The sequence below is a fragment of the Patella vulgata genome, chromosome 4 (assembly GCF_932274485.2).
Source record: "Patella vulgata chromosome 4, xgPatVulg1.2, whole genome shotgun sequence".
NCBI lineage: Eukaryota > Metazoa > Mollusca > Gastropoda > Patellidae > Patella > Patella vulgata.
In genome coordinates this window covers 71,097,558-71,122,671 of record NC_065882.2, presented here as the reverse complement: position 1 = coordinate 71,122,671, position 25,114 = coordinate 71,097,558, and the positions used below count along the sequence as shown (strand labels likewise).

Below are 25,114 nucleotides of genomic sequence, written 5' to 3'. Positions count from 1 at the left end.
TGTTGAAAACAAAATAAAATGAATTCAGTTTCAAGGTCAAGATCGATTAAACTATTGGTTAGTTAATCAAAGGTAGGGTGACCCACCATAAATAAATATCTCCAAATATCTCGACAATTACGCTACAATATTTATATATATGCCAAGCCTCAAATCAGTTTCACACAATTATAGTCACTAAATAAACGATCATGTTGTACTAAATAAGCTATGACCATTAATCATCTATAAATAATAGACTGAAAACTGGTCCCAAGTGTCGTCCATAACATCCAGACTTTTTTGAGTAAAAGATAGGTTACGTGCCCTTGTTTTGAAATTAGTCTCGCTAAACCAGTCTATCGACCATTCTACGTCTGATTGACAGGTCGGGATAATCAAGACTACTTTTTTACGAAACATAACAGAAAGCTAGAACAAGAAATTGAATTTAGAAATAAGCACTTTAGCCAACTCAATAATTGTTTTAAGAAACTTGTAAAAGTAAAATGAAACTACTGCTAGTATCATGTTCCTGCTAACGAATGTGATTCAGAGATATTATTTGTACTAAACCAAAAGATGCCGCTCTTAACGGTACAGTTAATGATAAAGCAATTTAAAAAATAAAACAAACGTAATTTCTAAAGCTGCTGTAATAACCAAGAAGCTAAATTTTACTGCTATTCAAAATCGTCAACAATAGATTTTTTACGGCTGTAATAGTTGATATATTTGTAGAGAATTGCACGTGCCATGGCTATTTATCGACTCAAAGAGAGTGCGGGGTAGTCAGAAATCAGTTCGAGACACGCAACTGAAGCGTGCACATTTAACCGTGTCGAGACCAACTTTCTGTAGAGTGCACGGGTCACCCTATCAAAGGTACAAGGGGAGGTAGCCTTGAACACTCCAGTCATTACATAGACATCACTCTTGTTAAAATTAACCAAGTGCTCTCAACAATGCACAAATTCATCAGAAAGACAGGGGAGATGGAGTTTAACTTTCACAAAACTTTTAATTATCAACTGATCAGCAGGAGGACAGGAAGAAAAGCCTTGAGGTAAACCATGTGAGGGTGACCCTACACATTGGCCCATAAAGGAGTGTGTGTGTGTGTGTGTGTGTGGGGGGGGGGGGGGGGGGTGATCACAGACATATCACAGTCGGACTAAATATATGTATGGAATGTTGTACACAACATTCCTTGTACCCCCTCCTCCTTCACCCCACCTATGCACCCTTATCCAACATGTCAAAACATACCCTTTCAGAATCCAGTGTCACTCGCAGACCAAGTTTCGATAATGAAGCTTCTTTTAAACGATCTAGATGAGGTGTCATAGCGATACAGAAAGCAGACGCCAACATTTCCCCAAGACGGCTTAAATCAACAGGTTCCCAACGAGAACTTGCATCTTCATTCTGAATAAAAAACACCTCTGTCCATCTGATGGATCTATTCTCTCCGACATAATCTGTGCCTTTATGTATTCTAATACTTTCTATATTATCCATGGCCATACCATCAATAGGGCTCTTTACACTGTAATATAAATAATACATCGTAATTTTCTCACATCAAACTACATACATCTTATTTGCTCTCTAAGGTCAATTTGCTCTCTAACCTGGAGATCTTATGTTCCAACCCGGTGTGGTGTGGACTGAGAAAGTTCATTTGGATTTTCCGACGTGTCAATAGTGCAGGACAGAGGGCCTGGCTAGGGACAATGTATAGTCGTTTTGATGGGACTAAAAACGAAGGTCCTGTGCTTACATTGTAAAGTACACTTGGCAATAGGTATTTAATATAACAGTGGGCCATGGTTTCACTGTCCAGGCAAAATTTCCCTCATAGCACACAGTATGGCATATGCCTGTCTTCATCCTCATTAACCAAGTCGGAGCAGAATAGTAGGACGTTAAACCCCATTTCATTTCTTGTCAGATTTCAGTTCTCTGAGTATCAGTATTGTAATAAATTCATTTTATATTGTACCCCAGGTTTGATCTCGATGTTGGCCGAGAAAGTTCCTGGTTTCCATTATTAGAGATGCAAGGTGGATATCCTGGCAAGGAAAAGCATCTACGGTAGTCATTCAGTCTGGACTTAAAAAAACAAGGTACATTGTATACCATTTAAAGCATGTTAAAGATCCACATTTAGTGTGGCATTAGAATGCAGCGGGATAGAGAAATTTATTTAGATTCTATCTACTGATTGGCTTGTGAGCCTGTGTGCTAGCCAATGAAAGCCTTCAATTAAGTTCAATACTATATTTGATGTATTAAATTAAACCTTATAAAGTGAAAATTCACGATACAAGGTTAAAAGCTGACTTATTTGCAGGATTAAAAAAAGAAAACAAGAAGTACATGTAGATAGTTGGCAAGGTTAGTGTAGAAACTTAACCCTTCGTCCCAAAAGATGTTCAGCCAATGAAAATATTCAATATTTCTTACCCAATATTAACCAATCGGTCCTCTTCAACCCACTGAATGCAGACCATTTCTTCTGGTTGCGGGGCTGTGATACTACCACATCCTATTGTATAATCGATCATATCTTTTATTGCTTGTTTTAATGAATTCATTGATTCAAGAGTAATCTGCACCATCAGGCCATCCTCCACAATACTAGATTTAGCCGTTAGACCAGAACTAGATTTTAATGCACCATTGAACACCACAAAACTCGCACCAGTCACTGAAAAAGAAACAAAAAAACAATAATATTTTAAGACAATTATTTCATTCAATTAATCTTTGTGAAAGTTTTCATCAGGATTTAATATTTAGTTAATTTACAAACTAATTTACTTTTTGTGCAAATTCACTTAACCTTTTCATTACTAGTTTACCACACACATTAAAACTTGCAGTGTGACACAGTGCCCAGGCCTATTCTATGCCAAGGATAGCTGCAAGCACAGTAAAAACAAGAGACCACAATGACCAATAGCGAATTGTCTCTATGCGGGGCTCTGACACCGGGTCTTCACCGACTACTTAAACTTTCCATAGGTACAGTTACCAGGTCCAATTTTATATGAGAATAGCTTATAACAGAAGTAGGCAGTAAGCTGGTGATCAGAAATGAAAGGGTTAATATGAGCAAGCACCAAAATATTATATTCCTTTAATTAAAGAAAAAGAATGGTTAATACCAGTGTCGTCACTCACCTTTTCGTTGTTTATTTTGAATATTAATAGCCTGTGTTTGATAATTGCCCTCGTCACTCTGAATACAAACTAAATGTGAATCAGCTTCTGTAGAAAAACTTGCACCTAAAGCCATCACATGTTCATTACTGTTATTCACAACTTTCATCAACTAATTAAATAAAACATTATATAATACATTAATAACACAAAGATCATAGTTTTAATATTACTCTGATATCAACATCTGGTTGGATTTTCTTTTTGATGCCTTAGACGTGAACTTTGGTGGTTTTATCTGATCAATGAAAATTCTAAGACTGATATTAGAAGTGAACTTTGGTGGTCACAATTTTATCTGATCAAGGAAAATTCAAACTTTTGGAGATTGATATTATTGTTACAAAAAAACATGCAAGCAATAATGTGATCATTTTGCGTATTATAATTAAAATCCCTGTTACTCACATCATCATATCTGTTTCTAGGAAAGTTGATGATGGTTTTCTTGTCCTCCATATGTATATAAACACCTTTATTCTGTGGTAACATATACTGATAGTTACGGAAATCAGCTAATAAATTCATGATGGTATGACCAATCTCAAAAAACACTGGTTTACGATTTCGAATACTCACTAACGGACATGGATAATCTGAAAAAAACAAAAACAAAAAGGAAAATATAAATTGATGATGCTTATTGCCACTAGTATACAGCCATTTTAAGAAACTCACAAAGAATTTTATTTTTATATTCCTGCGATATTCAATAAGCAGTTTATTTCTCTTGACATAACTTTGTACTGTCTCACTGACCAGGAGGTCCTGGGTTCAATCCTGGTGTTGTTTGAGAAGGTTCATCAGGATTTTCCCTTTGTCAGAGGTGCAGGACTGCAGTTGTTAAAGGAATAGTGTCTAGTCGTTTGAATGATGCAAAAATAGAGGCCCCCGTGTTCTTTTGGCGTATGTATACATTGGTATGCACGTAAAAGATCCCTTGGCAGTTGGAATTCGATATAAGAGTAGGCCATAGTGCTGCTGTCTGGGCAAAATTCCCTCATAGCACACTGTATGGTGTATGCCCGTCTTCATTATCCCAGCTGGAGCAGAACAGTAGGATGTTAAACCACATTTCATTTCTTTACTTTTCAAACATAGCCTTTGTGTCGACTACGATAAGCGACTTAATACATGTACTGTAAATAGTTAAAGTCTTTCATCTGAGCGATTCAGCACACTTTGTTTCCTTTACATAGCCTACGGAAATTTTTGTTATAATTGCTGGTTTTTTTTAAACTTACATCGATATTCAGCACCAAGACGTAATAACAACCTTAATGGAAATACTTTCGCCCATGGAGTTTCCCACTTCTGTAATAATATTCCAAATAAATATGGTGGTTCCGGTAAAATCAATTTCTGTAAACACTGGAATGTGGGGGAGATGTAGAGAAATCCACCATGTTCTCGACTGCCCAAAAAACTTTGATGAAAAATTGTGTGACCCAAATCTGTTATCACATTGCCTGAAACATGAAATATGATATAAATTTACAGCTGAAAAACAATCAATTAAATGACTTAAAGAACAAAACAGTTTAATTTTGTAAAATTCCTGTTCCTATTTTGATAGATTATTTATTAAGAGTGGCATTCACCATTTGCAACTCTTGCTTACATGACAGAAGTTATCTTAGTGTTATATTCATCCATTCATCTCATTTGTTCTCCAAATAATTGCCATATTGGGTTTTTACTTAACCCACAATATGCCACAATATGCCAGAATATAAGTTCAATATAGGACCCAAATAGAATCAAAATTATTCAAATCGATCAATACAAACTTATGTTAGGACCTTTAAAGTTTACTTCTATGTGCTGAATTACACAACAACAACAACCTTTACATCAAATGGTGCATATTCATGAGATTTTAGATATGGGAACAATCTGTTTGTTGTGCCTTAAACAACATTGTGTAGAATAGTCTAATTCTATTAACAAACAATATCACAATATTAAATATTACCAACCTTTATTAGCGTCTTCGTAAATATTAATAAAATGTTGAAATATGTCCCTAGGTGGCTCTGTTTCCTCGTCCTCAACTTCTAACAAAATAATTATCTCACTCTGTCCAACTGTACACATTCCTTTTGTTGTAAAACACCATGCATTCCTCTTCAGACAACACTCCACTGTATTAACAAAACATTTTAAACATAATACATTAAAATAATGTTAGATAATATATATATACCTAATTATTCACAACTATAATCGCCTACCAGAGTCCCTCATCTATTACAATAAATGTTATCACTATGGATGTATAGAAGATAACTGCACACTTTCCATGATAACTAAAGTTCACAACGACTCATTATTATTCATATACAAACAGGATAATGAATATTCATGTTAAGAAAGGGGCAAATAATGTATAGCAACAATAATGTATATAATATTGAAATATCATGAGTAATACATTATTGAATGTTCTTCTTTTGTCTGTGTGAATTATCTACATGAATTAGAATAATTCTTCTTTTGGGGACTTCTATGATCACAAGCAAAGTTAAACCCTATTTCTTGACAACAAACTTCATTCTTGTGAACATCCTAGGGTTCTCTGAAAACCAATAATGTGCTCCCTCCCATTCTGACGTGAAAACAAATGATCAAAAGGAAATGGAATAAGACTGTGACTTACAATTTAATATTTTAACACAGACCAGGAGATTTTTATTCACAGCAAATATCACAGGTTCAGCTTCTTCATCTGAAAAATAAACAACAATTATATTATAAGACCATATTTTTACATTTATTGAGTTCAGATCAGTCACTGATTAAACAGGTTCTCTGTTCTCGTCAGTCTCCTTTACCTATGGTTGACTACAAGTTTTAATAGTAGAAAATTTTAGCGATTGGTGCTGAATAAGCAAGTGAATCAGACAATAAGTTTTTACTTGCCAAGCACTCCGTCCTGCACCAATTAAAAGGATAAACCAGAATGTAAGATCCAGAACTAATAACTGATAAAAAGGGGTTAGATATTATAAGAAACAATATAAATGTCTATACCTTTGATTTTTGACAAATATGATGGAGGATCTGGATTCTCAACTAATTGATTTTCTAAAAGGAAAAAAGTTTTGTTAGAAATAGGGCATAGTATGCAATGACAAATAAATATCTCAAAAGATGGTATAATTTATCAAATAACAGCTATGTAGAAATTGAAGTAGCTACATGTGTTGATTTCAAGTAGAATAGGAAATGAATTAAATTACATCAATGAAATGGTCCAGGGTCATGGCAGTAATTTTATATCCGTAGAGTTCAGTTTTATAGTTACCTGATGGGGTTTCACCAGCTAAAAACAGGGGAGGTAATCCAACTTCCGGCAGTAAATTTCGATGATTATTTTCTTTTGTTTTTAATCTTCTTGTTTTAGGTGAAGATTCACCAGCTGCAAGAAATAAAGTGGTTTATTTTTAATTACTGTACATGCAAGAGATAACTAGTTCATACCTATATGACTGGTGTTCATGTGTTTTTCATATTAATATTAACTAAACATTTCAGCCAAATATCTTTGACACAAGCTCTATAAGATCTGTTTCTGTTTTGAAAGATTTGTTTACTAATTTGACTTACTGTGTCAACAGTGTAACACACAATCGATTTTATCTCACAATAAAAATTTGAACGATAACAGATTGTCATCACCACAAAAAATAAATTAATATAACAAAATTCAATGAAATGAAAATTTTATTTTTAACCCAGATCAGGATTAAAGAAACTATTATTCTAAAAACAAAAAGTCTTTACTTTGTGTTTTTTCCACCTTTTTCTGTATTCTACCGGTGCGTCGGAAAGGAAGGGAAGTGTCACTGGAACCATCGAGTTCAGTTAAATCTCCACCAGGACGAATTCCATCAGAGAACATCACTTGTTTCGGTTCGCCACTTCTTCTTTGTGAACCTGGAAACGTAAACATACATGTTCAAAAATATTCTTAGTTTATTTATAAGTTCCAAATTAACAATTTGTAGACATAATGTGGTGTGTTCCCTGTGATTAAATCATTAATCCTTGCATGTATTGTTTGAAGCTCTTAATTGAAACAAGTTAAATTTCATTTAGCACAAAGATCAGATCAAAATATCAAAATTTGTGTAAATGCTTATTAAGTTACATTACTGTGACATTAGTTGTTGGGGTCTTTTTATTTCTTTCATTCATCTATTATCCCTTCCCTCCAGAAGAACAAAACAAAAGTATCCACAGCCCTGTATCAGTATGGGGCTTAAACCCCAAATTCATAGAAATGAGCAAAAACTGTGTTTAATATTATTACTAGAAGTAGCTAAAGCATACAAACTAAGAAAGGGTTAGAAGCAAGAGTTAAGCATAAGAGATCAAGACATAACACTTTAACTAAAGTCAGTTTTAGATTATTTATTAATATATAAACAGTTCAGTAGCATATCCAGAATTTCGCTAATGAGGTGATCTTGAAGTTATTCACATCTTCCCAAACTCAATAATTTCAGGGTCTAGCACACTGTTTTCTAGGTCTTAGTGGATTGTTTGAGCCTACTACAACAAACTGGCCCAACATAATGTTCTACAGTTTAGTATAGCTCATTGTTTACTATCCATGTCCCAGTTATTCATAACATTAAAGATACATTATGGGAGATTCGGTAACGAGTTGGCAGTTCTCACTATAATAGTTAAAGATAGGTTGCCAGGCAATGAAACATACGCCCACAGCAACTAAATCGTCCGGGCAGTCAACAAGGGTTGTCGCATATTTTTACTTTTTTCGGTAATTAAACATTTATAATACACTAAAATCTGATTAAGAGCAACAACTCACGAAGTAATTATCAGAAAACTATTAGAATTTGTTTGGTTTTTATAAAGTTCTGCCCCATGCTAACGTTTTGTATGCAAAGCTTTTAATATCATGGATTTAACTGTTCAAATCATAAAAATTCATTGAAAATCAATATACTTGTTCGTCTCAAGATCTTAAACTCTGTGTATCAATCTGAAGTCAATCGGATGATAACTTTAGCCTTTAGAGCGTCACAAGATTTTGCAAAGTGATCAAGGGCCATAACTTTGGCAGTAATTATCGGAAATCGTTGAAAATCAATAGGAATCTTCGTCTCATGACTTCAAACACTGTGTATAAATTTAAACTCCATCGGATATTAACTTTAGCCTCTAGAGCATCCACAAAATTTTTTTGAAGTGATCAAGGGCCATAACTCTGGCAGTAATTATCGGAAATCGCTGAAAATCAATAGGCTTCTTCGTCTCATGTGTATAAATTTAAAGTCAATCGGATATTAACTTTGGCCAATAGAGCGTCCACAAGATTTTTCAAAGTGATCAAGGGCCATAACTCTGGCAGCAAATATTGGAAATCGCTGAAAATCAATAGGCTTCTTCGTCTCATGACCTTAAACACTGTGTATAAATTCAAAGTCAATCGAATATTAACTTTCGCTTCTAGAGCATCCACAAGATTTTTTGAAGTGATCAAGGGCCATAACTCTGGCAGTAATTATCAGAAATCGCTGAAAACCAATAGGCTTCATCATCTTATGACCTTAAACACTGTGTATCAATTTAATGTCAATCGGATGTTAACTTTAGCCTCTAGAGCATCCACAAGATTTTTTGAAGTGATCAAAGGCCATAACTCTGGCAGTAATTATCGAAACCGTTGAAAATCAATAGGTTTCTTCGTCTCATGACCTTAAACATTGTGTATAAATTTAAAGTCAATCGGATATTAACTTTGGCCTTTAGAGCATCCACAAGATTTTTTGAAGTGATCAAGAGCCATAACTCTGGCAGTAATTATCGGAAATCGCTGAAAATCAATAGGCCTCTTCGTCTCATGACCTTAAACACTGTGTATAAATTTAAAGTCAATCAGATAATAACTTTGGCCTTTAGAGCGTCCACAAGATGTTTTGAAGAGATCAAGGGCCATAACTCTGGCAGTAATTATTGGAAATCGCTGAAAATCAATAGGCTTCTTCGTCTCAAGACCTTAAACACTGTGTATAAATTTAAAGTCAATCAGATATTAACTTTAGCCTCTAGAGCGTCCACAAGCAATTGTGGACGCCGGACCGTCGGATGGGGGCGACGACAATATACGACCACATTTCAATGTAGGCGTATAAAAACTAGATAAGGTAGAAGGCAAATTGGTGAAAATGTCATTCAAATTGATCCACTATGAACCGAGAACTAAGCAACTGAAATTCCCATAAGCCTCGGTCATCATTACTAAAGTCAATACGATAAACAGCATAGTCTCGATTATCCATTTAATCGTTTAATGAGAAGGAAAGTTATGCAGTAAATTGGCTTACAATCCACTAAAGATCGCAGGATAGCGCAGCCATCTAGAGTTGATTATGGCCTGGATAGGTTAATTAATGTCTAATTAATAATTTAGATAACATTTCAGGCCTAAAGAAAGACCTGAAATAGGCAGATTTAGCTCTTGCATAATGCATGTTTAAATGGATCAGAACAGAATATTTGTACAATTATGTTAGTTCCCTCTTCCAGTCGTATTAATTTCACAATGCATTCATTTCTTGTTTTATTGTATACACTAATAATATATCTTTATACATACATGTAAATGAATTAGGTCATCTTACGTTCAATTTTTATACGCTGACAACCAATCTGGCTAAAACAAAGATCCTATTTCATTTCGTTTTTATAGTTCAAAATTTCGTTTAACTTGTCTTTACTACACAAGGATCTGGAAGAGTTGTTATCATTGATATGTTCAGGATGATGTCAGGGATAAGCCAATGAAACGGTCTGTTACGGCGAGCTTTAGGCGTGTTTTGCACAGAACTGAGGGTAATTCACTAGTAACATCAATGCTGATTGGTTAATCAAATGTCTGACGCCATAGGTTCAAAAGCCGGTCTTTTGACCCCTGACGTGACCTATTGCTATAACTTGTCAGATCTTCATGTAGTGTAGGCCATCGAAAGTATAAAAAAACGAAACGAAATATAGATCTGTATTTTAATCAGACTGGCTGACAACTACCCCTTCATTTTAACTGATAAGGATGTACAGGTAGCTCAGTCAGAAATCGCTGATATATCGTAGGCTATGCAGACAAAACTCAAAGTATTTCTCTATATAAACCTGTATACTTGAACTTACATCACACAATCTAATTTTTTCTGCTTACATGTATAGAGAGAGAAAGTATTGGGTTTGCGCTCGATGGAATTCAACACCCTGACCTACACCACCTAACTGTAGCCCACAACAGTCCAGCATTCTATCAATTCAGCTATATCCATATCCATAAAAAAGGGTAGTTCAATAGCCAGTCTTTTTTGTTGGTCAGACACAGACATAATCACTATGGTAACAGACGGATGACTTGCCGATTGTAGACGTCTTGATGCTGTTACATGTACCTTTAGGCACCCTGCTTTTAATATATCAGTGTAAGATGACCTAATTTTAATTACACTGTTAGTTTAATTAATAAAATGTCCAACATGCAAATAAATAAGATGCTATAATTAGCTTTATATAAGAAAAACTGATTCTTACTTTTTGAAAAGAAGTTTACTTATTGATTTCTCAGATTTGAATAAGCTAATGAGAGGCTTATTTAATGGTAAAAACAAAGCACGTGGAATTTTTTAACTGTAAAGCTAAGTTTAAGCGTATGAACTAAGAACTCACCATCTCGCCTGAGAACTCCGGAGGGAACAAGGACCGTCGGTACAGAGGTACGTGAATGAACTTGTTGCGATGGTGGGATGGTTGTGCAGTAGTCGCTGGGGTTGTTAGGGTGTGGTACCCGGGCCGCACTATTCTCTGCTAGGGAGAGCAAGCAAAAAGCAGGTTAAACAAACAGCCAATAAAAACACTGATAGAATTAAAGAGTTTACAAATTTTGTTGCTTCAATTTCTTTTGTCTCAATCTAAAGATTTTTAATAATGTATGGCATAGTTTTTTTTGTTGAAAAATAATGACCATTCATGATCAAAAAAATGAAGCGGCAAAACTTTAGAAAGGAATGATAAAAATGTATCATATGACAAGTCAAAGCCAGAAATATTCTTTATAGGTCAATCTGAAAGCTTGCCTCAATCAACTACAAAGATAACTGATAGGCCAATAGATGTAACATTCAGTCATTCATGTATGAATCAAAATTTAAATAAAGTTAAATGAAAATGAAATAATTTCAGATTTACATGTAAAATACATATTATTTAAAACCCCAAAAATAGCCTGATCAAAAGATTTCTCAAATTCTAGTTTATGTTTGGATGATTGGAGGCCATTTGCTCTCATAGATTTGTTTTTGTTTCAGGAAGTCAATTTGATTTGGCTGTCTTTTTGGTATCATGTTAAAATCTGGTATTATAAAATCATGCTCAAAATAAACAGTAAAATAAGCATTTTTCATTCATGCATTCTACATGTATATCAGGATCTTTAGTCATTATTCAAGCAGACTATTTTGACAAATCATTACAAATACTATAAATTAGTTCCAAATGAAACGTAGCCTGGGTTTAGGCTATTTCTGTATTCTCATGGCAGTCAATAAGAACACTGAGAGAGGAAGAAATGGGGTTTAAACGTCCACTCGAGTATAACATATGGTACAATTTTATTTCAATAATTCGCTTGCACATAAGGTTCTTTAGCAGTGGGGGGAAACAAGAGGACTCAGAGAAAACACACGAGATTGGACAGGTTACCAGACCCTACACCTTGTCATATACAAGCTTGGGATTGAAACTACGCCATTTGACTCATTGGTCAATGACAGACCTTATGAACTGCAAGAATGAGACAGGCTAAGGTGAATAATCTAGAGAAGAGCTAGCGATTTCCCAACATGGAAAAATGTGGAGTTACGCTTGCTAAGTTCTTAGCATCTTAACCCCTATTTTGTGGCATTTCTTTTCTACAAGTATTTATCAGTGCAGGCAAAATTAGATTAATGCCTCAGATTTGTACTGTAACCTTAGCTTGTAGGAAAGCCTCCTTTTGTTTATACATACCTGCTTGTAAAATCTGATGACATGATAAACAAACTCTAGCCTCTTTCTGATCCATGTAACCAAGACGACTCTTCATACTACAGCACAGTGAACAAAATATCTGAAGAAAAAAAAAATTTAAAAGGGGTTTCAGAGTATTTAGATTGTTTGGAACAAAATGCTTACATATAGATAGACTGTTTATTATATGTACATACATTGACTTCGTATCACTGTATACATGTAGATGTATGGTTGTACCATTGGAATGAAGGAGGAGCCTCACATCGAGCTACATGTACATGTACATGTAAATTACATATTATTACCCCTTGCTTGGTTCAGTCATATTTAAGTGACTGGCAGTGAAATTCACAAACTTATATCTGTCAATCAAATTACATGTTCAAAAATTAGAATTAAAACAAATTTAATCTCAACACAAAACAACATAGTTAATAGTTCATTTCCCATGTCACATTAATATCTTTTAGAAGTACTGATGGTTAGACCTCGAATCAATAGATCAAATGCCTTTTTCAACACAACTTGAAACAAAGCCAGACTGAGAATTAAACATGGAACCATTCTTTCACAGATCTTCTAGGAACAACGTACCTTTCCACATGCCCTACAATGATGTCTTCGTTTGGTGAATGTGAATTTGGCGTGACACTGCATACAATTTATAGCCTGGCCATCTGGTAACCATGACGGCGCTACTTTACCCAGATTTGTATGGATAATGGATGGTGGGGGAGCATCGGGTGGAAGCAATGATGGATCATCAACACTTTCAGCTGCAGCAGCTCCTACAGCATCCAGATCCTCATTACCTTCTGACGGTTCTTCTGCAACTAATAAAAAAAATACATCTTTGTACAAGTACATTATTGATGCATGGCGTGACCAGGCATACAATGATAGACAGTATCCATGTATTTTGGTTGGTATGATAACAGTTAATGCTGGAGTGAAGAAGGGTACTGGGAAAGGGAGTCAGGGAGAGTTAACAGCTCCCTTTAGCTAGTAAACTGATCTTTTAGAAAATACATACAAAAGCATGAGGAATCCAGCCCTATATGAAAATGGAGATATGGAAAAACAAAGTGGACCCTTATGTGCATTACATGTATAAGCGAATTATTTACCTGCAGAATCTGATTCTTCCTGGATCTCGGTTGAATATGGTGTCAACATTCCTCTAGTTCTCTGTCCCGGTTCATCTGGATTAAATTCCCCACGAGGAGGTATATTTAAACTTGATGGTCGTTTGGATTTGTTCATCTGAGGACTGGCAGACCCTGCTGGGGACCAGGAATGAGGACGGAGATTTGTTTGTCCTCCTGACCCCAATAATCCTCCTTGGGCAGATGCCTCAAAATTTCTGCGTAAAACTGGCAATTCGCCGACATTATCACCATTAACCACTTGATCATTTGTTAAACTATCTGTTACTGGTGGACAAACTCCTGTATCTTGCAAGTTGTGGTTCAACTGATCTTCCATCAAGTTTCTGTTTTGAGTCAAATCTGAGTTTTGCATATTCAGGGCTGGTTCATTCATCTTCTGAAACTGCTCTGAAGCTGGTATCATCTGTGTTCTTTCTCCATTTATTTCTGTTTGCCATTGGTTTTGGTTTATGGGATCCATGGCACCATCTTCTATTACATGTGTACCTGGAAACGGTGCCTCCAGATTAACTTTAGAAAGTCCAAGCAGACTATTCGGTCGACTTTTCTTCAAGTGTGATGGATCTTTTGGTCGTGCACCTTGTCCAATAACCTGCTGCTCTGGTGTTCTCATTACGACTGGAGGAGAAAACTGTCCACTGAAATTTGAATCAAGTGATGAGCTATTCTCCATATTTGTTATGTTTGCTGAAGTGATGGATGCATTTGAAGGATAACTTAGTGTCTCCTCAAATGAATGACTTTCCTCATAAGGCTGTGGATCATTTATAATCTGCTCTATTTCCAAGCAATCTCCATCTTGACTTAAGGAAATGTTTATATCTGACACAATGCCTTTTCGGTTCAAATTTGGGTCTAAGAAATTGCTTTCTGTTTTTCTGATGAAATTTGGATGTTCGAGACTAGCCGCTTCTGGAGAATGACCAACAGCGCCTTCCATACTTGAGTAAATCTCCTCATTCGGCACATCAGCTACAAGGTCTGGTCCATCTCCAAAATCTCGTCGCGGACTTTGATCTAATTGCACATTATTCTCATGGTTTTCTATCTGTTCTAACTCTGAGCCTATACTCTTTGACGCCTGCTGAAGCTCAGAACTCAAACTTTGGGAAGTTGCTGAATCTAATGTTTGCGTTGGCATGCTTGACACTTGACCGGACATGTTGAGATAATCATCAATATCTCCAAGAGACATGTCAGCATCTTCATCGACAAAGCCAACAGCAGTTTGGGATTTTTGTTCAGCCTTATCAACAATAAGATTTTCTGACTCTGATACACTTTTTACAGTTTGTTCTATTTGGTTTGCGGACTTTTCCCCTTCTAAATATCCATTCGTAATTCCAGAAGATTTATTATCAGCTTCTTGCATTAATGCTCCTTTAGAATTCTGTTCAGGGTTTAATTTTAAACTGTCTTTCACAATTGAATAACCATTAACTGGTTCAGTCAAATTATCTGACGAAGAGTTACTAGTTTCATGACCCTCGACAATAATATCTGATTTCGGATATTCGTATGAAGAAAGTTCTTGTTCGCTATTCGGTGACAGGGCATCCGTTTGAACGGCTGTAACTTGGGATGCCTGAAGACGACTGCCTGTTTCACTTTTAACACTTCCGTTAATTTGTAACTTTAAAGAATTGGGTCCTGATTTATCCTCATCTTTCATCGGCTGTAAATCAACATCTTTGCTATAATTTAAATGATCACTAATAACGTAGCCATGAGAATTAGAAACCTGGTAGTTGGACACAATCACATCTGCAATTTTTTGTTCTGTATTGTTAAAACTGAAATCCTTGTTATCAATACCCAACTTTTCAAGTTGTTTCATGGGAGGAACTTCGTTAGATGTAATATAGTCCACTTTGTTGAGTTTCTCACCATGGTACGGATCATCGTAATTAATAAATCCATTATTTTGATCCACAATTGATGTAATTATTGTTGTATTTCCAACTGGAGCTTTTGATAAATTCTCCCATGGCTTATCAAGGTGTGATTCTACAAACTCTGCGTAACCTGTGGGTTTTATCTCCTGTCCTGGATTTATATCACTGGCCGCTTTCTCTGAAATATAAATAAAAAATTTTGACAAAATTCATAAGCATATATAAGCATTTTGTTGATTATTGTTTAATGGTCAATTGATCTAGCCACTATAAAATAAATAAATAAAAGTAAATTTTTGAACAATTTCTTAAAATAAAAATACATGAAATTCAATGATAAGATGATTATGGATTTGGTGAAATTCAGGTTAAATTTAGTGATACAGCATCTAAAATTCATGGGCTTCCAAGCTTGCATTATAAAACATCCAAAATTCAAGGGACTCCAAGCTTGGATTATAAATAATCCAAACTTCAAGGGCCTCCAAGCTTGCATTATAAAACATCCAAAATTCAAGGGCCTCCAAGCTTGCATTATAAAACATCCAAAAATTCAAGGGCCTCTAAGATTGCATTACAAATTAATAGTGTACTGCAAATGCCAAGATTACATATAATAGCATAGGTTTGGTTGCTTAGTTTTTATTAAATGAGTTTTATTGTTAAATGTTTTTTCCTCTAAAATATTATATAATTACAAGTACATACATTATGTATAACATGTCACCCTGATAAAATGATAATACATTCAGTAACATGTTCCAGTACTGCAGAAATTCAAAATAGATTTACACCCCGACAATTATTGACATTTCAATTACAGCAAATTGAATTCAAAATTCTAGTTGTATATGTACCTTAGAGTTAAAAACTGTATACATAATCCAGTGAAAGTATTTTATTGTTATTCCTACATCAATATACATGTAATGATGTTATAAGGAAAGGTAATGTATCAGATATTAGGAATTAAGGTGTGGCAATCTAACCAGGAAAGTCATGTTGGTATTTGTTAATATGAAAAAGTAAGAGTACAAGCTGTAGTAATGTATCATCATGATGCACACCCATTATTTATGACTGGAACTATTCTAACCATTTAATACCATATTCAGTATTCTGACCTTTCAGGATGTAAATTGATATTTTTTAATGTCATGTTTATGTATCAGCCTGAGTATTCAGGAAAATCAGGTTGTAATAATTATAAGATATTGAATCTGAATACATTTTCTTTTACAAAGATAGGTTGCCAGGCAACGAAACATACGACCAAAGCAGCTAAATCGTCCGGGCAGTCAACAAGAGTTGTCGCATATTTTTACTTTTTTCGGTAATAAACATTTACAATACACTAAAATCTGATTAAGAGCAACAACTCAGAAAACCATTAGAATTTGTTTGGTTTTTATAAAGTTCTGCCCCATGCTAACGTTTTGTATACAAAACTTTTAATACTGTATCATGGATTTAGCTGTTCCAAGTCATAAAAATTCATTGAAAATCAATATACTTGTTTGTCTCAAGATCTTAAACTCTGTGTATCAATCTGAAGTCAATCGGATATTAACTTTGGCCTCTAGAGCGTCCACAAGATTTTTCAAAGTGATCAAGGGCCATAACTTTGGCAGTAATTATCAGAAATCTTTGAAAATCAATAGGATTATTCGCCTCGTGACCTCAAACACTGTGTATAAATTTAAAGTCAATCAGATATTAACTTTAGCCTTTAGAGCATCCACAAGGTTTTTTGAAGTGATCAAGGGCCATAACTCTGGCAGTAATTATCGAAAGTCACTGAAAATGAATAGACTTCTTCATCTCATGACCTTAAACACTGTGTATAAAATTTAAAGTCAATCGGATATTAACTTTAGACTCGAGAGCGTCAACAAGATTTTTCAAAATGATCAAGGGCCATAACTCTGGCAGTAATTATTGTAAAATGCTGAAAATCAACAGGATTCTTCGTCTCATGACCTTAAGCACTGTGTATAAATTTAAAGTCAATAGGATATACATGTAATAACTTTGGCCTCTAGAGCGTCCACAAGATTTTTTGAAGTGATCAAGGGCCATAACTCTGGCAGTAATTATCAGAAATCGCTGAAAATCAATAGGCTTCTTCGTCTCATGACCTTAAACACTGTGTATAAATTTAAAGTCAATCGGATATTAACTTTGGCCTCTAGAGCGTCCACAAGATTTTTTGAAGTGATCAAAGGCCATAACTCTTGCAGTAATTATCGGAAATCGCTGAAAATCAATAGGCTTCTTCGACTCATGACCTTAGACACTGTGTATAAATTTAAAGTCAATCGGATATTAACTTTGGCCTCTAGAGAGTTCACAAGATTTTTTGAAGTGATCAAGGGCCATAACTCTGGCAGTAATTATCGGAAATCGCTGAAAATCAATAGGCTTCTTCGTCTCATGGCCTTAAACACTGTATATAAATTTAAAGTCAATCGGATATTAACTTTAGCCTCTAGAGCGTCCACAAGCAATTGTGGACACCGGACCGACGGACGGACAGACGGGGGCGACGACAATATACGACCACATTTCAATGTGGGCGTATAAAAACCATAAAATAAGATAATGGCTTTCACCATCTGTCAATAAAACTGTAATTTTTTTAATCTCATTAAAATTATACATTGTTTCCGTTTCGTCCCTATTGTTCAGATTTTCTACATGTATATAACACTTGATAAGATGTAATGTCTGCAGTAAGATGTATTATGCCCATGACTTATGTGAGTTCATAAATAGATCAGTGATTAGAATAGTTGTGTTTTACACAAGTAAGCAGATGACACAATGATAAAATGAATGAAATGAAATGGGGTTTTAACTTCCTACTGTTATACTCCGACTGGGCTAATGAAGACGGGCATATGCCATACAGTGTGCTGTGTTAAGAGGGCAATTTTGCCCAGGCAGCAGCACTATGGCCTACTCTTATATTGATTTCCAACTGCCAAGGGATCTTTTACGTGCACGACAATGTATACATTCAAATAACTGACAGTTGTCCTTGTCAAGTCCTCCGTCCTGCACCACTGACAAGGGGAAACCACGCTGGGAAATCCTTCTGAACTTCCTCGGCCAATGCAGGGATCGAATCTTACTCACTTAACCACCGTGGCTCCACACAATGATAAAACTTGTAGATTCCAGTAAAATACCAAAAAATAAATAAAACAAACATGTAAAAGTATGTATTTGTATTATTTTTTTAAAGTGGGGCTCAGATTTGAAAATTTTAAATTATAATACTTTTTGTTGAAATTTATGAAATACACACTGAAAAGACATGCCGAAATCATCATACTACTAGCTCTTAAAATGACAATTAATCTGTTTTAAATATAACAATAACATTACCTAGCTGCATTATATTATAAGTTTGTTGTGCACATTAAGTTTCATGTACATGCATGTACCTTATTCATGTTATTGTTAATACATTAGTTACTTACAGTATTTAATAAAACATTATCATGTGACTGTTGTTACTTGTCAGTTATAATTAATGATGTCTATATTTTAGGGTATATCATATTAATATTCAATTTTGATTTACATGTACAAGTATATATATTAAAGATGGGTTCCCAGAAAAGTATTTATCGGGTGGTTATTTCCAATAAAAGTATGGCAATTTTGGTATATATGAAAAGTAGAGATATCCAGTCTTACTAGAAAAATACTGGATTCCCCGAAAAACATTCATGGAGCGTATACAGGACAAAAATGTAAGGGTTCCCCTAATCAACAGTCCGATGATTAGGAACTTCTGCATGCAATGAATTCTCCTCGGACTCCCAAGACGTGACGTAAACATGACCTGGTTTGATCGAATTTTAATTGCAGGGCATTCCTTTGCAATTACAATGTTTGAGAAGGATCTGAAGCATAATTATGACGAATTAATTAGTTTGAATATGTTTTTGGTCCATATATACCATTAAATCACCCTGTTTGTACGCAGGAACCCATCTTTAAGCATGTTGTGTCCAATCTATTGCCATAAAACATCCTATAGCTCTATAACAATACTTCCAGAGAGAGAGAGAGAGAGAAATGGGGTTTAATGTCCACTCGACTCAGACTAGGTCATTTTGGGACTAACTTATGGTTTTAATTTTATTTCAATAATTCGCTTGCGCATAGGGGTCTTTAGCAGTGGGAGGACACCGGAAGACCCTGAGAAAACCCACGGGGTTGGACAGGCAACCCTACTCCTTGTCACGTACAACCTGGGATTCAAAACCACGCCAGTTGACTCAATGACAGGCCACATGATACTGTGCGCACGTGCTTACCATTCGGCCATCCAACCCCCCCAATACTCCCAGATCTTAATATTGTTAATACATGTACACTACGTGGTACATATCTTCAGGACTGAGTACAATTAAAGCAAATATAAACAAAACAATGCACACTGAGGTCAAAAGTAACACTAAAACTGTTCATGTTAGTCTATAATTTGCTAAATATGACGACATGGAAAAATAAAGGCAATTTCTCCAGATGTAAGATTATTACCGGAAGTCTACATCATGCTGGATAATAAGTGCATATACATGTACATGTATATATACATATAAAATGGGAGGGAAAAGTTATTATTATATTAAACAAGTGGTTGCCATGCAAGATATGCCCACATTTTACAAGAGAAGGACAGAGAACAAGCTAACAAAAAAATGTGATTCTTTGTACAATCAGGGGCCAAAATCCAGGAAATCCCTTTCCGATATGCGCGATTATCAAAACAAACGCAGATCTTTGTGATACAAACATAAATTTAAACTTTCATCAAAATTGGGCCAAAATTGTGACCTCTAGAGAGTTAACATTGATATACCATACTTTTACATAATTTGCTTACAAGGAGCGACCATTTTGTCGGGCAGTTTTGATTTGATTTTCACAAAATTCGAACTCAACAGTCATTATGGTATAAAGGTGATACCTGTATATTCGACAATATACGTCCAGACGAAAATTTGGGCGTATAAAAACTATTATTTTGGAGTTACAGCAATTGTGTCAGGTGACCATCTATTTATGTAAGATTGTTATTAAGCAGATATGTAACACATTACTTTACCTATATAAAAGTTCAAATAAATGATCAGATATTACTATTGTTATTAATCCATGCTCATCAGTACCAGTAATGTATTTATTCTGTTAAAGACTAAATCAATGTGTTACTATAGTACATGTACTTTGAATTTAGTCTATTACTAATACTATTGATCTGTAATAATACCAATAGTGACTGATGATGATATAATCTAATATTGACTATTGACTAACTAGAACTGACTAACCTTTTTATCAAATCTTCTTAAATTTACACTATCTAGATGTAAATGCATTAGGTGCAAGTATATGTATCAAAGAGGAGCACAAAGCCAGGAGAAAAGAACCATTTTAAAAAATCAAGTACATGTACGGGTGACCCCCCAAAAATGCCACTCATGAAAACGTCAATTACATGCAAAGCCCTTTTTGCATTTTATTCATATTGGTACAAATAAGCATTAGTCTATGCCTGACATTTCTACCCAGCTTCAAAGATTTTGGTTTGATCATCATTTATTTATGTCCGTTCCAAGATATGCTCTAAATGTCCACCTCTGCGCTCCAAGCAGACCTGAATCCAACGTGCAAAATTGTCAATTACTCTCACACACTCCTCCCTAGGGATTCTCCTGATTTTGGCAGTAATGGCTGTCTACAGTTCAGGGATAGTCTGGGGATTGTCCTGGTACACATTATCTTTGAGATAGCCCCACAGATAAAAATCTGTGGGGTTAGGTCCGGCGAGTGTGAGGCCAATTCAGGATCACACCTTCTACTGATGAGATGGTCAGCAAAGCGCTCCCGAAGCCATTCCAGTGATTCATTCGAAGTGTGGGGCGTTGCCCCATCCTGCTGGAACCATTGTTCATGCCAAAATCAGGAGAATACCTAGGGAGGAGTGTGTGAGAGTAAAAACGGTGTAGATTGCAGAAACTTTTGTCATTCCTAACTCGTTGGCGATAATGTGCTCAACCCTCTCATGAGAGATACCCACAACATGTCGAGTGGTTAAATGTCGATCAGTCATCACCATGTCATGCACCTGGGTAATGCTTTCATTAATGGTTGCTGTTGATGGCCTTCAAGAATGGGGCGGAGGTGGGAAGTCGAGTTTGAGCATTCATGAGAATCTACAAAGTAAACAAAGGCCATAACTCTATGTTAACAAATGAAATAGGTTAACATCAGAGGTTGCTGCACCAATCAAGCTAATACAGATGGGCACACGTCATGCAGTATACAATACTGAGAGAAATTTTGCCTGAGCAGTAGGGTTCAATCTACTCTTCTTTGAATTCCAACTGCCAAGGGTTCATTTGCATGTACATCAAGTAGTACTACTTTGTACCTTAGTTATTTGACTTATTATAACAACTAGATTTGCTTTCCCTGCCTGGCCCTCCATCCTGCACCCATGACAAAGGGGAACTAGGTAGGTACATCCCAAGGAACATATTTGACCAACACTGGATTTTATCCTAACTATTGGCACCACAGCATACAAAATGAGCAAGGGTAATAACTTTAGAAGAAGTAATTACATGTAACGGAAATTGTTCAAATTTCACTTATCTAGAAAAACACCATGACAATATATGTACAGTACACATTTAAATGTACATGTAGGTGTAGAGAAAACAACAGATTGTATGGTATTACGTTACACCTTAATTATATTAATTTCACAAGTCAATTCTTTCTATATTGTCTACCATTATGAGCAATTAAAATGTTGATATTGTACATGTAGCAAGGAGTTATTTATTGCGTCATTTAATTTCACATTGAATACATCATATTATATAGACTGTTGCACTCACTAACTTTACACAATCCCAAGTTAGATATATTTGGTATAAAAATAGGTGCATGTAAAATATTATTGTTTTATATGAGTAGTATTCATGCAAACATACATACAAATGTCCATTTATTAGCAAGGGATGGTTACTTTGACAGCAATCTCAATTCATGTACATTTAAACAGTATCAGTACATGAAGAAAAACAGAGACCATTCTTTATTACCCAGTCTTATTCTATTGACATAAAAACAAGCTATTTATTTAACATGAAAATAATACCTAAAAAAGGTTATAGTATCCTACATGTATGTCAACTGATGACTCAACATTATTTTATCAAAAGAAAAAGATATACTAACAGGCAACAAAACATAAGGCCATAGCAGCTAAGTTGTCTTATACATGTAGCAGTCCATATAAAGTTTGTCATATTGTGAAACTCTATGGGGAAAAAAAGCAAAATCTTTATTCTGTACAAACCCACTGGTGTGTTCACAAGATTATATAACATAATCAAGGGCAATAAGTATCAGAAGTTCTTGCAATAGTTATTCATAAATTTAAAGCTATAATAATGTATATTTATAAAGCACACAATGATAGGGTGACCCGTGCACTTTACAGAAAGTTGGTCTCGACATGGCTAAATGTGCACGCTTCAGTTGCGTGTCTCGAACTGATTTCTGACTACCCCGCACTCGCTTTGAGTCGATAAATAGCCATGGCACGTGCAATTCTCTACAAATATATCAACTATTACAGCCGTAAAAAATCTATTGTTGACGATTTTGAATAGCAGTAAAATTTAGCTTCTTGGTTATTACAGCAGCTTTAGTAATTACGTTTGTTTTATTTTTTAAATTGCTTTATCATTAACTGTACCGTTAAGAGCGGCATCTTTTGGTTTAGTACAAATACTATCTCTGAATCACTTTCTTTAGCAGGAACATGATACCAGCAGTAGTTTCATTTTACTTTTACAAGTTTCTTAAAACAATTGTTGAGTTGTCTAAAGTGCTTATTTCTAAATTCAATTTCTTGTTCTAGCTTTCTGTTATGTTTCGTAAAAAAGTAGTCTTGATTATCCCGACCTGTCAATCAGACGTAGAATGGTCGATAGACTGGTTAAGTGAGACTAATTTCAAAACAAGGGCACGTAACCTATCTTTTACTCAAAAGTGTCTGGATGTTATGGACGCAACTTGGAACCAATTTTCAGTCTATTATTTATAGATGATTAATGGTCATAGCTTATTAAGTACAACATGATCGTTTATTTAGTGACTATAATTGTGTGAAACTGATTTGAGGCTTGGCATATATATAAATATTGTGGCGTAATTGTCGAGATATTTGGAGATATTTATTTATGGTGGGTTACCCTAACAATGATCCATACATTTACGCATGCTTAAAGAGTCTCTTTGTCAATCAAAACACACACAAAACAACCCTTTATAATCTGGATAAGAGAGTTTTAATAAAGAAGTTTTTAGCTGCGCCTAGAAAATTTGAGATTCTCTAATGTTTACTAAAGTACAGGCAACTGATAATTTCTGATTCCAAAGGTGATGTGAAGCAGCACTGATACTTTAGCCACCAAACTGCTTTTGTAGATCTCGTTACAGCTTCAACTGTTAAAGCATTCCCAGTATCTACATAGTACGATGTGAGCAAGGGCTATTTTTCATTAAAAGATTTAACAGAAATTGTTCATTTCCCCAATTTTTATAATAATGCAAGCTTTAATATTGTTATATGTTAATGGTGAAATCAAAAACTTTTAAAAAAGGTCCTTCCTTATGACAAAATGAATAATCCCTGTGAATTTGTAAAAGATCTGACAAGAACAGTAGTGTGCAGAGTGGTCACAAGAGAAGATGGATGCACCAATGGAAATAAGTGATAAGATGACAACATATAATTAAACACCTAAAATGAGACAAGGCAGGTATTGGGGGCTCTAGTAGATATAACTATATAACTCATTCAAAGTATTCATTTGAAATAGTTGTAGATTTTAAATGCATCAAAAAAACAAGTTGGGACATACATGTAGTCCATAATCAAAAGCCAAATAATATCACTCCAAATCTTGTGCTAACATGTGTCATCAAGCACAAGACTGAGCATGCATACTTATATATTTCATCATGCACAAGGCTGTGAATATATGTACATTTACAAGAAGGGCGGATAGGGAGACAGAGGTAACAAAAAATCCACTCTCCAGATGGAATATATTCATGTATGGGTAGATCTACAAGTATAGACAAATACAAACCTTCTTCTTCAAACTCATCTAAAACTTTATCCAAATCAACAAAATCCATTGGAATAAACTGTAATAAAATAATAGCATAATTGAGTAATTTTTATTAGTGTAGGCTACATGTACTTGTACAGCTCTATCATGCCTCTCATTGTATTATCAAGAATGCCTTGACTTGAATAAGTTTAAGTACCGTAGTTACATTATTGTACATCACAGTCACTCATTTATTACTTGCACATTTATCATTGCATAAAGCATTTAACTACATGTATAGTATAACAATCAAGTTGTTTATCACTCTATTCATATAACCAAAGCAGAAATTCTTCATTGTTTAACTTATATTAATCAAGGTAGTGATGTACATGTACTTACTACTGTACATGTAATGAAACTATACACCAAGTTTCATCACTCCACCTCAATTAGAAGCAGAGTGATTGTGATCCAAAAGATGTGAAGGAACGACAGATGTCTGCTTATCACAAACAGAAAAATGTCATCACCAAACTCAGTCAAGACATTCACATGAACATCTACATGTTTGTAAAGTTTTAACATTTTATCTCAATTTTACATACATAAGAAGCCTAGCAGA

The 25,114-nt window shown here is 35.0% G+C and overlaps 1 protein-coding gene across 3 annotated transcripts in view; it reads right to left on the bottom strand.

Annotated features, from left to right (window-relative positions):
• The window catches only part of LOC126818309 (zinc finger FYVE domain-containing protein 9), a 32,054-nt gene that overhangs the window by 3,745 nt on the left and 3,195 nt on the right, over positions 1 to 25,114 (bottom strand). The window contains exons 2-16 of one of the 3 annotated variants that reach the window (XM_050545642.2): positions 24,526 to 24,583; positions 13,395 to 15,509; positions 12,862 to 13,100; positions 12,265 to 12,364; positions 10,927 to 11,064; positions 6,994 to 7,146; positions 6,515 to 6,628; positions 6,241 to 6,294; positions 5,867 to 5,935; positions 5,187 to 5,351; positions 4,452 to 4,676; positions 3,616 to 3,803; positions 3,169 to 3,319; positions 2,449 to 2,692; positions 1,249 to 1,528 (exon numbers count right to left, since the gene is read on the bottom strand). In XM_050545642.2, coding sequence (XP_050401599.2) covers positions 1,249 to 1,528; positions 2,449 to 2,692; positions 3,169 to 3,319; positions 3,616 to 3,803; positions 4,452 to 4,676; positions 5,187 to 5,351; positions 5,867 to 5,935; positions 6,241 to 6,294; positions 6,515 to 6,628; positions 6,994 to 7,146; positions 10,927 to 11,064; positions 12,265 to 12,364; positions 12,862 to 13,100; positions 13,395 to 15,509; positions 24,526 to 24,574 — 4,284 coding nt within the window. In that variant the 5' untranslated portion in view covers positions 24,575 to 24,583. The remainder of the gene's footprint in view (positions 1 to 1,248; positions 1,529 to 2,448; positions 2,693 to 3,168; positions 3,320 to 3,615; positions 3,804 to 4,451; positions 4,677 to 5,186; positions 5,352 to 5,866; positions 5,936 to 6,240; positions 6,295 to 6,514; positions 6,629 to 6,993; positions 7,147 to 10,926; positions 11,065 to 12,264; positions 12,365 to 12,861; positions 13,101 to 13,394; positions 15,510 to 24,525; positions 24,584 to 25,114) is intronic. The other 2 variants (XM_050545643.2, XM_050545644.2) reach the window with 2 other exon arrangements.